The sequence below is a fragment of the Oncorhynchus mykiss genome, chromosome 10 (genome assembly GCF_013265735.2).
Source record: "Oncorhynchus mykiss isolate Arlee chromosome 10, USDA_OmykA_1.1, whole genome shotgun sequence".
NCBI lineage: Eukaryota > Metazoa > Chordata > Actinopteri > Salmoniformes > Salmonidae > Oncorhynchus > Oncorhynchus mykiss.
In genome coordinates, this window is record NC_048574.1 from 9645572 (window position 1) to 9659388 (window position 13817).

A 13817-nucleotide genomic window follows, 5' to 3' on the forward strand; every position below is an offset into this window, starting at 1 on the left:
ACCATTATTTATTTTTTTTAAGGTAGGGCTTTAGGTGGTTTACAAATACAGTAGTGATTAATGTCATCACTATTGTACAATAAAACAATCAAATGAAATCAAGAAACTTACATATTATGTCAAACAGCCGTAAGACTCTTAGACATCGATTGATATGCATAAAATGCAATTCAGGCGAGGCATATCTCAGAGTCTCAAAGGGAAGAACAGCCAACAGGTCCATGATAAACCATGTTCGGAGATATTTTCTCTGCACTGGTTTAGAATCAATTATGACTACACCATTACTTTCATATCCAATGTAAAAGCGTGAGATGATGTTCAACAGGAAGATGACATCCAGGCAGTATCTTATCCCGACAACGACAGGGATAGCGGAGTTGAAGAACAGCTAAAAACAAAACAAAAAGGTTAACTGGAGGGGGACCTGTCTCAGTGATTTTGACCAGATAGGCAGATCATCTGCAGAGATATAGCTCCCCATGCATTCGCCTAAGATTGTACTTTTCTATACCACATATCATATGGCTGTGTACAAAACCAAAATAATCTTATTTTAGCGCATATAAAAATCCGCCAATGGATGTTTTAACAAGGTGGTGCTTCCGAGTACGGCTGTGGGGAGGCACCCTCCTTTGAACACTTATAAATGCCATTTCCTGCAATCTAGTGCAAAAAACGGCCTTATATGATATATAAAAGTATAGAAATTATATACAGTGCATTAAAAAAAAAAAAAAATTTACAATCAATATTACCTTACATATATGCTTAGTTGCATTCAAAACAGCTCATAAAACTATTTCACTGGAATGAATACTTGGTAGAACTGTAATACAGAAACCAGCTACCCATCTATATGTACACATAGTGCTGTATTGGTGTGTATTCTCAGAAATAAATGTTATTTTACAGGAAATATTATAGAATTCCTATTATATTCTCCAATATTCTACATGTACAATTTATTATGGTATTTGGTTTGCTATAACATTTGATTTAAAGAGACTTTAGGTATCCTACCATAAGCCCTAACACACCTATTGATTCTCTAGTAGCGATGCTAATGCTGGATGTGAGGTAAGTAAATAAAGAAAACAAAACCGTATTTTTTGTCATTGTCTCTCAGGATGAATGGATGGATCACTTTTGTCGATAAAATTACGTATATTAAAATACTGGGTGTACCGGCCCTTTAAATAGCAGTCGTTTTTACCACATAAATAACAATTATATTTACTTAACATTTCTAAAAACGAAATTATACTATACTCAAATGATCGTAAATCAGCTTTTTAGTACTAGTGTGGGTTGTCCTTTGAAAAGAAAAGTTGCAGATGATTATTTAAGGGAAAAATATATTTTGGTTTCACAGAATATGCTAATTTACTGTAATTGTGCTAAAATATCAGTACTTCTTTATAATATTATATACATGTCTAATAATGTTTTGATAAGAATTAAATTGATATTTTGCTGGAGAAATTTAACCACTCTCAAATTCATAGACAGCGCTATGAATGCAAGGACTGACGATCCATGACAACAAAATTCTAGTTTTAACCATGATGAGGCCACACAGGGTACTTTGTTTACAAATAGAGAAAAAAACAAGCTATAGCCTATTTTGGGTTCTGATGGGTTACGACAGTTAAAGTAAGATAATGAGGCATAAGTTATAGTCCTCAAGAATCAATGGGTACATATCATTCATTTATAAGCCCAAAAATAGATGTAGCAACTGCAGATTTCCCCTTTAAATCTTGACTTTGTAGTGTTGTAGCACAGCACTTGCCCTGATCACTAGCTACCGTTATTCTAGCTACCGTTATTCTAGCTAGCTACACACATTAAAAGCAAGGTAATATTGAGCCCCACAGTGGACGGGTCATAAAATACCCATAAAACCTAACGGTCAAACACGGAAATAGTTCCAATAGTTTTTTCACCATTCATTTTGTCCTTTGTGGATTTTAGAAAGTGTTTCGTGTAGGTTTTGATAACTGTGTAAATCTCTCTCGGACAAGGTGACTTACCGTATATATTACCGTATATATATATATATATATATATATATACACTGAACAAAAATATAAACACAACACAACATGTAAAGTGTTGGTCCCATGTCTCATGAGCTGAAATAAAAGATCATAGACATTTTCCATACGCACAAAAAGCATATTTCTCTCAAATTTTGTGCACACATTTGTTTACATTCGTTAGTGAGCATTTCTTCATTGCCAAGATAGTCCATCCACCTGATAGGAGTGGAATATCAATAAGCTGATTAAACAGCATGATCATTACACAGGTGCACTTTGTTCTGGGGACAATAAAAGGCCACTCTAAAATGTGCAATTTTGTTACACAACACTATGTCACAGAAATCTCAAGTTTTGAGGGATCGTGCAATTGGCATGCCGACTGCAGGAATGTCCACCAGACATGTTGCCAGTTAACTGAATGTTAATTTCTCTATCATAAGCCGCTTCCAACGTCATTTTAGAGAATTTGACATGATAAGTCCAACTGGCCTCACAACCGCAGACCACGTGTAACCACTCCAGCCCAGGACCTCCACATGCGGCTTCTTCACCTGCGGGATCGTCTGAGACCAGACATCCAGCCAGCTAATGACACTAAAGAGTATTTATGTCTGTCATATGGCCCTTTTGTGGGGAAAAACGAATTGGCTGGGCCTGACTCCCAAGTGGGTGGGCCTATGCCCTCCGAGGACCACCCATGGATCTGCCCCTTATATGAACTGTAACTCAGTAAAATCGTTGAAATTGCATTGCTTGCTGTTGGGGGTTTTAGGCTGGGTATTCTGTACAGCACTTTGAGATATCAGTTGATGTAAGAAGGGCAAAAATGAAATATTTGTTGAACACTAATGTACAGTCCCATATTTTTTTTAGGCATTTGGTCTTGTCTCGTACTGTGGTAGACACATATGTATAAATGTGCCATGAATACTAGGTAAGTTTTCTGCAAAGAAGCTATATAGCTAGCTTGCTACCTACCTACATGATATTAGCGACACCCTTATTTTACCAGATCCTCTTCTCCTTTAGCCGGTGGAGGTCGTTATTTAATCCCTTATAATTTCTGGCAACTATATGAACCAGGTGAAATCTATTTCAATTCATGGTGTCAGAACACACCACTGTATTAAAGCAATTCAGAACTAACTAACTTGTTGACATGTTCTGTTGCAGATTCAAAGCCAGATTAACTCATTGCAGAATGTATCCAAAATCATGAATAAATTAAGCATATTTATTTGACAGGAATGCACTTAGTCACCCATCAATAAAGTCAAACACCTGTACTCCAACAATTACATTGTTTTAAAGAAATATAAATAGTAAACAATGCATACATATGACTTTTAGACATAACATATAAACATCTGAATTTAAGTATTCATTCAATGATTTATTAAACAATACCACAAACCTGTGACATTGATGAGCACCATATGAACTGTTATTACTATTCAATAGCGCAGATTCTTCTGCTTTTCCAGTTTAGGAATTAGACGAGAACAAATAACACAACATGTAAAACAGCATATTGTGTTTTTGGTGGGCGAGTTACAAATGGAAAAACTGGTTGCGTGAGGTATGTTTTATATAAAATACTAGGTCAACTCCAGCAGAATGAGGAACACATTTAACAGACTGAAAACAAGGAAGCCATGCCTAAACTCAGCTATATCAACACCCTTCTGGTCAATTTAACAGGTCCATGTTGCTGCTGTCAATTCTAAGCAGCACAGTTACCACTGCATTCAGTCTGAACCCCAGAATAAGCAGGACATCGTTACACGGGTGAGAAAAAGGTAGCAAAAACAGTATCCCGCAACACTTAAAATTGTTAGTGAGTCTAGATGTTATCAAATCAGAAGAAGAACAAGTGAAGGAAGCAGCATAGGCAAAATGGGTGAAGGTAGGGTAGGTTTATAGAGGTTTATAGTGTCCGAAGTTAAGGGACCATAGGGCATAAGAGGCATAGTGTGGAATAAGAGGCAGCTAGAGATGGTTGGTCATGGAATCCAAAATAAAATAGGGTGCTGGTGTGCTTTCTGCACCCCTTTTAGGTCGATGTCACAAATATCCAGCCCATGTCCAGTCATGCTCGGGGTCCAGGCGTGTCCCTTGACGTTAGTCCGTCTGTTGCATCATTCAAATCGTGGTCATCGTGTGTCTGTGAGTCACAACATTAAAAAGTATGATTGATCACAGCATTTCCACAAATTGAGCCATAGACAATGCAACTTAAGCATTGAGGACAGCATTTTGTTGACAACATGGTGGTTTACAATGTCTACTGTGTGTGAACGATGAAAGAATGTTACTTACTCTCAAAGTGCTGCTTGAATATCTTCTGGTCTGCATCTATAAAGGTCAAGTACAAAATGGAGGAAGTAAATAATCTATGGCTTAGATTTGAATTCAAAGTAGACAAAAATGACAAACTAAACAATACGATGGAACAAACTACTACACATATGAAAGATTGTACCACACAGGCCAGTACAATAGCCTACACATGGAGAGGAACCTAAAGGCACATACAGTACCAACCAATACTACTCACCTGACAGACAGGGCAGGTGTGGACCAGTGCTGCCATGGCTGCAGTCTTCTGGTTCGCAGCTGCTCCCTTCTTCTTAACAGCCGCCGCCATGGAATCAGTCAACAAGTTCAACTTGAGAGTGGAGCATGCGTTATATATATCAAACATTATCAAGAATGATCAAGAATGCCTAGCCCTAGCTTCACCATATAAGTTAGCTAGCTAGATAACTAGCAAGCTAGAATGTTGGTTTATAAAAGCCAAAGAAAGCTAAACTTGTTTTTATTAATTTCTCATGCATTTAAATGGCTGGAAAAATAGACGGTTTATGTAGCCATCTAGCCAAGCTAATGTTGCTAACCATGAGCTAGCTAGCTAGATAACAGGCATTTTCAATTAAAAAATTGCCCAAGACAGTTAACAGAATTGTCAATTTAAACAACTTGAACCAATTTAATAATTACAAAATGTAGCTAACATTAGATAGTTAATCCAGATATTCTTACCTTTGCCTCGATTTGGCAGTCTCATCCTGATCTTCATGGCACTGGTCAGTGACGTGAAGCTTGAGACAGGCATTTGTAGTTCTGTATGATAGCCACATTAGCAGCTAATTAGAATTAAATTTTTTGGGTGGGTAAATACAGGCAATTATATTGATAATAAAAGTCACCTTGTCCGAGAGAGATTTACACACTTATCAAAACTTCACGCCTGGGTAAGCCTACACAAAACAGAGCACTTATGCGAAGTGTTTCTAAAAATCCACTATGGATAAAATGAATGGTCGAAAAACGATTGGAACCACTTTCGTGTTTGACCACTAGGTTTTTATTATGACTCGTACTGTGGTAGACTTAAATGAAGGATACGTATATACCCACAGTTATGCTGCCTATTGGATCACTCCAATATGGTATCGTTCCGTGCGGCAGGATACATTCCAAGTAAGGATTTCAGATTAGTCCCATGTACTGGGTAGTGCTGAGGCTGACCCCCTTAAATAGCTGCCACCGCACTACATCCACCTCGTGTCTTTTTACGTAGATCACAGACAAAGAGGATTGGATTGATCCAATAGTGCACATAACCGTGGTTACATACGTAACCTTCGTTATGTAGCACTATATTGGATCACGCCAATATGGTATCACAATACCAGATTCATTTGTGAACTAGGTAAGGGTCAGACAGAGAGCAAAGTCCCGTAGAGCTGAGCTCAGGGCAGTCATAGTTGCAGTGTCCCTCCGTCCCCAATCAGTGAAGCGGAGGCAACAACCAGCACAGCCATCCCCACCTCATTGGCAGGGGCAACATTGACTAGATAGTACCTAGAAAAGGTGCTAGACGATGCCCAACTGGCCAAGGCGCAAATGTTACTGAGAGGAACTCCTCGGAGCAGGGCCCATGATGTAGCTAATCCTTTAGTAGAATGCGCCCCTACAGAAGAGGTCAGAGTCCGTTGGCCAGCCGATATGCTGTAGTAATAGTTTCCACAATCCAATGTGAGTCTCTGTATCGATAGCAAACGAAAAGCCAATCAGACTGCTGTATTGCCTGGGTCTGTGTAATGGGGCCCTGACCGGGCACAGCACACTTGGGGAAAAACACCCAGCTCACCAACAGCAGAAAGGCATATGCGGACAAATGTAAGGGCCGGTTCACATGTCTATCAGACAGGATCTTCGGCAAGAATGAGGGGCCCGAGCAGGCCATTGCTGGACAGAGACGTTGATTTCCCTTTATACATTTGGAGAGCAATGGTTAGCCACCCATGGCTCCCTCTTGGCCGTCGTCATGGCATGCCAAGATGGCAGCTAGATACACTCTCAATGTGGATGCCGCTCGGCCCACATTGAGCAGTAACTGTGAAAACCGTCAGAATGTTTGCACATATGACTCTCACAACCAGGTACAGAATATTCCCCACCAAATTTGATATGACGCATTGGTAGAAGGAGCCATGACACTCCGCAATGTGTTCACCCCATAAACTCTACAGCGGAAAGTCTGCACATTGTAGTTATCGGAGTCACATGTAATTGTTGTTCAATTTAAATGTTTGAATATAAAATTATTGGTGAAGAGATGCAATGTAATTTTAGCTTCCAAATGAGAGATTTGGGTTTTCATAAGGTTAGGGCTCTGCTCAATCAGTGGCCTGCCCCTGTGAAGAGACATGGGTTATAAAACTTTTCAGACACACTCTTCTCGCTCCACTATATAAAGCCTTGACGAAAATGTAACCTCCTGTTCCGAGGATGTGAGAACGACGGTCCGATGTCAGAATGGTTCAGATAACAACTACAGAACGAAGCCAACCTCAGCGTGAGCTTTGAACTCTTATTCACTACAGAAGTGAGGGCTTCAACACCAGAAGACCCTGAGACATTAAAAGGCACCAGAACTATAGCCGTGGCCGGCATCAGAATTAGAGTTTGTAGCCTTCCATTACTGTGTTCAATACCCATGGGGACTCAGTAACCATGTGTATGTGACAAATAAAATTTGATTTGATTTGATTTGGACTCCACTTGCCGCTCTCAGTTTGGCCTTTGGGCCCATGAGAAGCTGCCAATGCCAGCGACAAGCACCCCAGGATGACTGCCGACTGTCACCTTTCTTAGACACAGTCCACTGCCTGTGGGCAGGGACACCTTGCATTTCTCAACGTCGAAACGCAATACTGGAAATTGACATTTCTCTCTGTGTGAAGAAAAGTGTAGTGTATACCCTGCAGTATAACAGAAACATATGGCAACCCCAGCTACACACTGCATTTACCAGTAGTGTCATCTAGCGGTTATGTGAGTTTCTAAAGGAAACTAGGATAGTTACTGTCTGTACTGTAAAGTAGTGTAAGAGAACTATAGCTCAATCAATCAATGTATTTATAGTCATTTTTACATCAGCCGATGTCACGAAGTGCTGTACAGAAATTCAGCCTAAAACCCCAAACAGCAAGCAATGCAGAAAAAGAAGCATGGTGGATAGAAAACAACTCCCTAGAAAGGCTTGAACCTAAGAAGAACCCTAGAGAAGAACCAGTCTCTGAGGGGTGGCAAGTCCTCTCATAGATGACCAGCAGGATCAGATAATAACAGCTAACCCAGATATACACTGAAACAGTGTAATAGATATGAGCTGTGAGTTTCCAAGTGAAACTAGCTAGCATAGTCACTGTATGTACTGTAAAGTAGTGTAACAGAAAAACTATTGCGCACCAACCCAGCTACACAATGTGTGAAAAACAGAAGTGTAATAGAGCTGTAATGTGAGTTCTCAATGGAAACTACTATAGTTAAGTCTGTACTGTAAAGTAGAGCAACAGAAAAAACATAGTAAATCCAGCTACACACTGTGCAATGCCGCAGTGTATATATCTGAAAAGGAGTTACTGTCTGTCCTGTAAAGTAGTGCAACAGAACTATAGTACACACAGCTACACACAAACCCTTGGTATAATACAGCTGAGATGTGAGTTTCCAAGGGAACAGTGAACAGACAAGTCACACAGACAACCCCTCAGCGCCGCCGAGTATCGCCAAGGGGGGGGGGGGGGGGCAGCAGAGCACCCTGATGGAGAAGCTGCTCCATGCGGGCATACTTGTGCGTTTGTACACTCTTAACATAAAGCTCTTACTAAGCAAATACTCTCTGGGATAAACTGTAAAAATTAAGGAGGTGGAAGTATTTAAGGGGGTCAGCCGCAGCACTACCCCGTACACTGGACTGATCTGAAATCCTTACTCACTCTAAATGTGTCCTGTCGCGCGGAAGGATACCATATTGGAGTGACAGAGGTGCTGCATACTGACAACATAGCTACATAAATATTTCACAAGGAAGAACATAGCTAACGTTTGCCTACCTCAAATAAAGACACTGTCACAGCCACCAACGATGTTAGGGCGATTAATAAATTCCATATTCGTACAATGTTCTGTTTCGGAGAAATTATGTTGACCTCATTTTTTTTCAAAACAGTTGTCGGGCATTCCTCCTTGATATTGTACATTTCCTCGAACCCCATTGTCAAGGGAATGTTGGTATGGTATCTGTAAAAATCCGCCAGAAAAAAACAAGATTTATCCATCTGTTTTTACTAACGTTAGCTAGTTAGCTAATTTAGTTAGATTACATTAGTTAAAGAAAACTAGTTAGCTATCTTCATCATAAAAACGTACCAGATGTTGAATTCAAGACATTTTCGTTTGTATCTTCTATATAACTACAGTTTCTTCAATGTTTCTCTGAAAAAAATAGGGTAAATGTAGCTAACGTTAGCGAGCTAGCTATGAGATGTTACGGAATCCGTGTTTCCGAAAAAAATCCGTTGGCGATGCTCTCCTCGCTATTCCTAACAGTCGTTTGAGCGCGCGACTAAGGCTTTTTGAAATGTGCAAGTGCACCGTGCAGGATGGCTGTGACAGGAGCTTTTCAAATTATACACACCAGATACACACCAACTTGAATTACTGCATGTGAAGCTTTAAACATTGATTCATCTGAAACCAAACCAATGAAAATAAATTATAAAATCAAAATGCATTGCCATGCCTGTAACATTTCGGAGGAACAGGATTTTTTTTATTAAAATACTTTATTGTAGAAGCTAACATCACAAATACGTGTTTCTATTTAAAAAGTTCAGAATAAATCCTAGTTACAAATGTATTGGGTTTTTCCTCATTTTGCAGTCTGATGGAGATGACATCTAAACATGAAATAAAATAACCTAATGCACACAATGACATTTGTGTACGTTGTAATGTAAATTATCCAGGCATAGAGCACATCACATTTGATCCACATTGATTCCATTTCTAAAGATTTGATATCTCTCTCAATAAGACAAGTAAATCAATGATAAAACTTGATTGATGAAACAGGCAAGGACAACTATTTATTTTGTTATTGTTCCATCAAAGCAAGTAACATTCTCATCTCTATAAAATGTTTTGGATTCTAATGACTAATTAATTCCCACAAGGAGCAAGACATACCACCAGACAACAACTTAAACACCACAAAGCATTGAGATCAACTAAGGTATTTCCCTATACTTGGCCAGAGTGTACCATAACGAGCAGGGGTTGATGTGAAATTCTGTAGCCGTTGTGCCCAAAGATGGCAGAACTCTGTTCCAATTACTTTTCCGGTTGTAAATGCACCGATTACAAGTAGGAATTATAGGAGGCTGCCCACCTTAGGCAGAATTGCCTGTGTTTGAGTAGCCTACTCTCCTCACACATCCCCTCTCCAGTAACACGCACAACTCTAAAGCTGTGCCTGGCTCAGTGTTATATCTATAAACTCCCTTGATTTTCAATGACTGTTGGGGGTGTTAAGGCTTTGCCACTAGCATATTTTAATCTCTGACTTTATACAACATAGGGACTTCCTTATCCACATCACACTGCTATGCTAAATACACAACCAAAAGTGTACTCGATTTTTCCACTTCCTCGGTTCTTATACTTACCTTGACAGTCAGGAAACAGATTGGACATCCCTGCCAGGGATTCACTGCCAAGGATCAATTCTGTCAGATGAAGAAATTAAGCCACATCTAATCAATCAGTTTTCTAATTAATATACTAGTAATGAACCACTGTCCTCCGGTCTTCAAATGTTCTGAATGTGGTTGTGAACACCCATGTGACCAACTCACAGATGCAAACACACATCACCACACAGCAGCAAGCCCCAGGTTCACACTCAAAAGCTGAAAACAACCAGAATAGTGTGTTCCACATGTGGTCTGGGCCTTGCACTGAACCAACATCAACTGGGCTCCTACCATCTTAATAATATTTCTATGATTGTGACCTCGTTTTGCTAGGATGAAATGTGTTTTAAAGTTAAATTTAAAATGTTCAACTTCATATTCATCCTCTTCAGCACCACCCCCAACATCAACATATGTGAAAATGGCACTTTTCTATGTTTGTAGTTAAAAAAAAAATAATTAAAAAGTAAAATAAGTGTTTCCCATAACATAATAAACCAATTAGCGGTGGCAGGTAGCCTAGTGGTTAGAGTGTTGGGCCAGTACCCGAAAGGTTGTTGGATCGAATCCCCAAGCTGACAAGGTAAGAATCTGTTGTTCTGCTCCTGAACAAGGCAGTTAACCTGCTGTTCCTAGGCTGTCTTTGTAAATAAGAATTTGTTCTTAACTGACTTGCCTGGTTAAATAAATGAGTAGATCATGCTAATCATAATTATTCAAAAATAACACAATGGACACCGATGCAGTCATTGGAATCATAAACAAGAGAGTAGGGCTGGCTAATAAGTCCTATTCTTGAAGATCAAGGGGTATAACATTTATTGGAATGACTGGAATTCTGATAGACTTTGGTTTTTAATGTAAATATATAATTGAATCATATATGTAGAAAGCGATGGGTTAGAAGAAGCCTACATAACCAGCCCACCATTATATGGTGTTTGTTACTACAGATCATAAAAAAACACAATTTTCACCTATATTTAGTGGGTCTGGAGATGATTAGGTTACTTTCTAAATGTAATCCGTTACGGTTACCTGTCCAAAATCGTCATCAGTAACGAAAATCTGGATGACCTAATCTGATTACATTCAGTTACTTTTAGATTACTTTCCCCTTAGGAGTACCTAAAGAGGATAGATCATTTGAGGACTTGACAAAGATATTGTTTTCATGTTTTCCTTAGGAGTCATTAGAAGACGACACAAATGTATGTTACCAATTAAACAAGATCTATTGCAGGATAAATCATTGTTAAAATGTACATAGCTGGCCATATATGGATGTTAAATTTTACTTTATGGGCTGGTTATGTAGGCTTCTTCTAACCCATCGCTTTCTACATATATGATTCAATTATATATTTACATTAAAAACCAAAGTCTATCAGAATTCCAGTCATTCCAATAAATGTTATACCCCTTGATCTTCAAGAATAGGACTTATTAGCCAGCCCTACTCTCTTGTTTATGATTTTGTTGTCATGGAGGACTGATTGGGCTCATTGATTCGAGTTGAAAAATAAATGTGGCGCTCATGGAATGGCATGCTTTCAGCACTACTGAAAAGTGTTATTTACATGTGAGAAGTAAATGCCATATGCTGCATTTGCTATATGCCTATTGTTTACCTTTTAGTTGGTGACATTTTGATATCTTGACAATATGCAGCTGTTTAAAGGGCAAATCCATATGAAACAATAACAAAACGGCCACCCCGTCTCTGTTTTGGTAAAAAGCTGAGGGATGGGCTTTGAGAATTGTAACCAGTCTCAGATTAATAGACAGAGGTATGGATGCAAGGACTGACCATCCATGATATCAAACTTGTTTTAACCATGTTATGAGGCTATAAAGTGTTTGTTTACATTTACAATGTTTACAAACATTGGAGAAAGACCAGCTTATATTTTGGGTTCTCATGGGGTGTGACATTTGAACTAAGCCCATGAGGCATTTATAAGTTATATTCTTCAAGAATCAATGGAGATTTATATATATGTATTAGTAAAATAACTGATGTAGCAACTACAGATTGTCCCTTGAAATCTATCAAATGCGTGCGAGTTTGAGCATGTGTCCATTAGACCTATGAATTTATCAGCATGAATTATATGGCGCTATAAAATACCCACTTTTATTCCATAGGCTGGGATCCGCACTATGCATGTGAGCATTTTTCACTGGCTGTCCACTGGTTTCAAAAAGAATGGTTGCGTTTACTCAAATTGGATAATCTTTGGATTCCGACAGCAGTCAGGAAGACATTGCTTGGACCGTAGCCTAAAAAAAGTATATTCCTGCTCGTTTCCCGTGATCCATCATAGTGGCCGCTGACTTGTGGTCAGACTTGCTCAGGTGGAACAAACTTAAACGTGTACCTTTTTTTTCAATGCTGATTTAAATGTCATTGAGACAACAGAAGTGTCTCCCCCCCAAAAAAAATAAAAAATAAAATCACAAACATACTTTTAAATTTAAAAGTAATCCTCGAGGTCATCTAGTTCTTCAAAAGTATCTAATCTGATTAGAATATTTTCCCTAGTAATGGATCACAGTTTACATGTGAGTGATTACAAAAAAAAAAAAACATGTAATCTGTTACTCCCCAACCCTGGAGATGAATATGAAGTTGAACATTTTAGAAATTTCCCTTTAAGAGTGACATAAAAAAAATCCTTGAAGACTGATTACTCTAGTCTATTTGAGATTGACAGCAACTGTGGAATCCATATGGGTAAAATAACTTAACGCCTGCAGTAATAACACAAGATGAAACCCTAAAATGAGTGTCAATGGCAGCAAACACTGTTGGGGGGTGGGGGGGAGGGGGGGGGGGGGATAATTGTGATACCGGAGTACCTAAAGAGGATAGGTAATTTGAGGACTTGACAAAGATATTGTTTTCATGTTCTATTCATATCAAAAAGGTAACATAAAAAAATAAATAGGAAGGTACGAAGACCGTCGTCACGCTAGTCTTAGCAACCACAATGTGCAGAACATCTACACATTTAATCAAGGGGAAAAAAAACGGTTATAAGAGCAAACTAGTGTACAGTCGTGGCCGAAAGTTGAGAATGACACAAATATACATTTTCACAATGTCTGCTGCCTCAGTTTGTATGATGGCAATTTGCATATACTCCATAATGTTATGACGAGTGATCAGATGAATTGCAATTAATCGCAAAGTCCCTCTTTGTCATGCAACTGAACTGAATCCCCCCCAAAAAAACATTTCCACTGCATTTCAGCCCTGCCACAAAAGGACCAACTGACATCATGTCAACGATTCTCTCGTTAACACAGGTGTGAGTGTTGACGAGGACAAGGCTGGAGTTCACTCTGTCATGCTGATTGAGTTCAAATAACAGACTGGAAGCTTCAAAAGGAGAGTGGTGCTTGGAATAATTGTTCTTCCTCTGTAAATCATGGTTACCTGCAAGGAAACACGTGCCACCATCATTGCGTTGCACAAAAAAAGGGCTTCACAGGCAAGGATATTGCTGCCAGTAAGACTGCACCTAAATCAACCATTTATTGGATCATCAAGAACTTCAAGGAGAGCGGTTCAATTGTTGTGAAGAAAGCTTCAGGGCACCCAAGAAAGTTCAACAAGCGCCAGGACCGTCCCTTAAAGTTGCTTCAGCTGTGGGATTGGGGCACTACCAGTACAGCGCTTGCTCAGGAATTGCAGCAGGCAGGTGTGAGTGCATCT

At 39.2% G+C, this 13817-nt stretch overlaps 1 protein-coding gene across 4 annotated transcripts in view; it reads right to left on the reverse strand.

Annotated features, from left to right (window-relative positions):
* The window catches only part of LOC110533386, a 35487-nt gene extending 24634 nt beyond the window's left edge, over positions 1-10853 (reverse strand). For 3 of the 4 annotated variants that reach the window (XM_021617528.2, XM_036989646.1, XM_021617526.2), the window contains exons 1-2: positions 8456-10853; positions 112-391 (exon numbers count right to left, since the gene is read on the reverse strand). In XM_021617528.2, coding sequence (XP_021473203.2) covers positions 112-391; positions 8456-8680 — 505 coding nt within the window. In that variant the 5' untranslated portion in view covers positions 8681-10853. The remainder of the gene's footprint in view (positions 1-111; positions 392-8455) is intronic. The other variant, XM_021617527.2, reaches the window with a different exon arrangement.
* Between the last annotated feature and the right edge of the window lie 2964 nt (positions 10854-13817).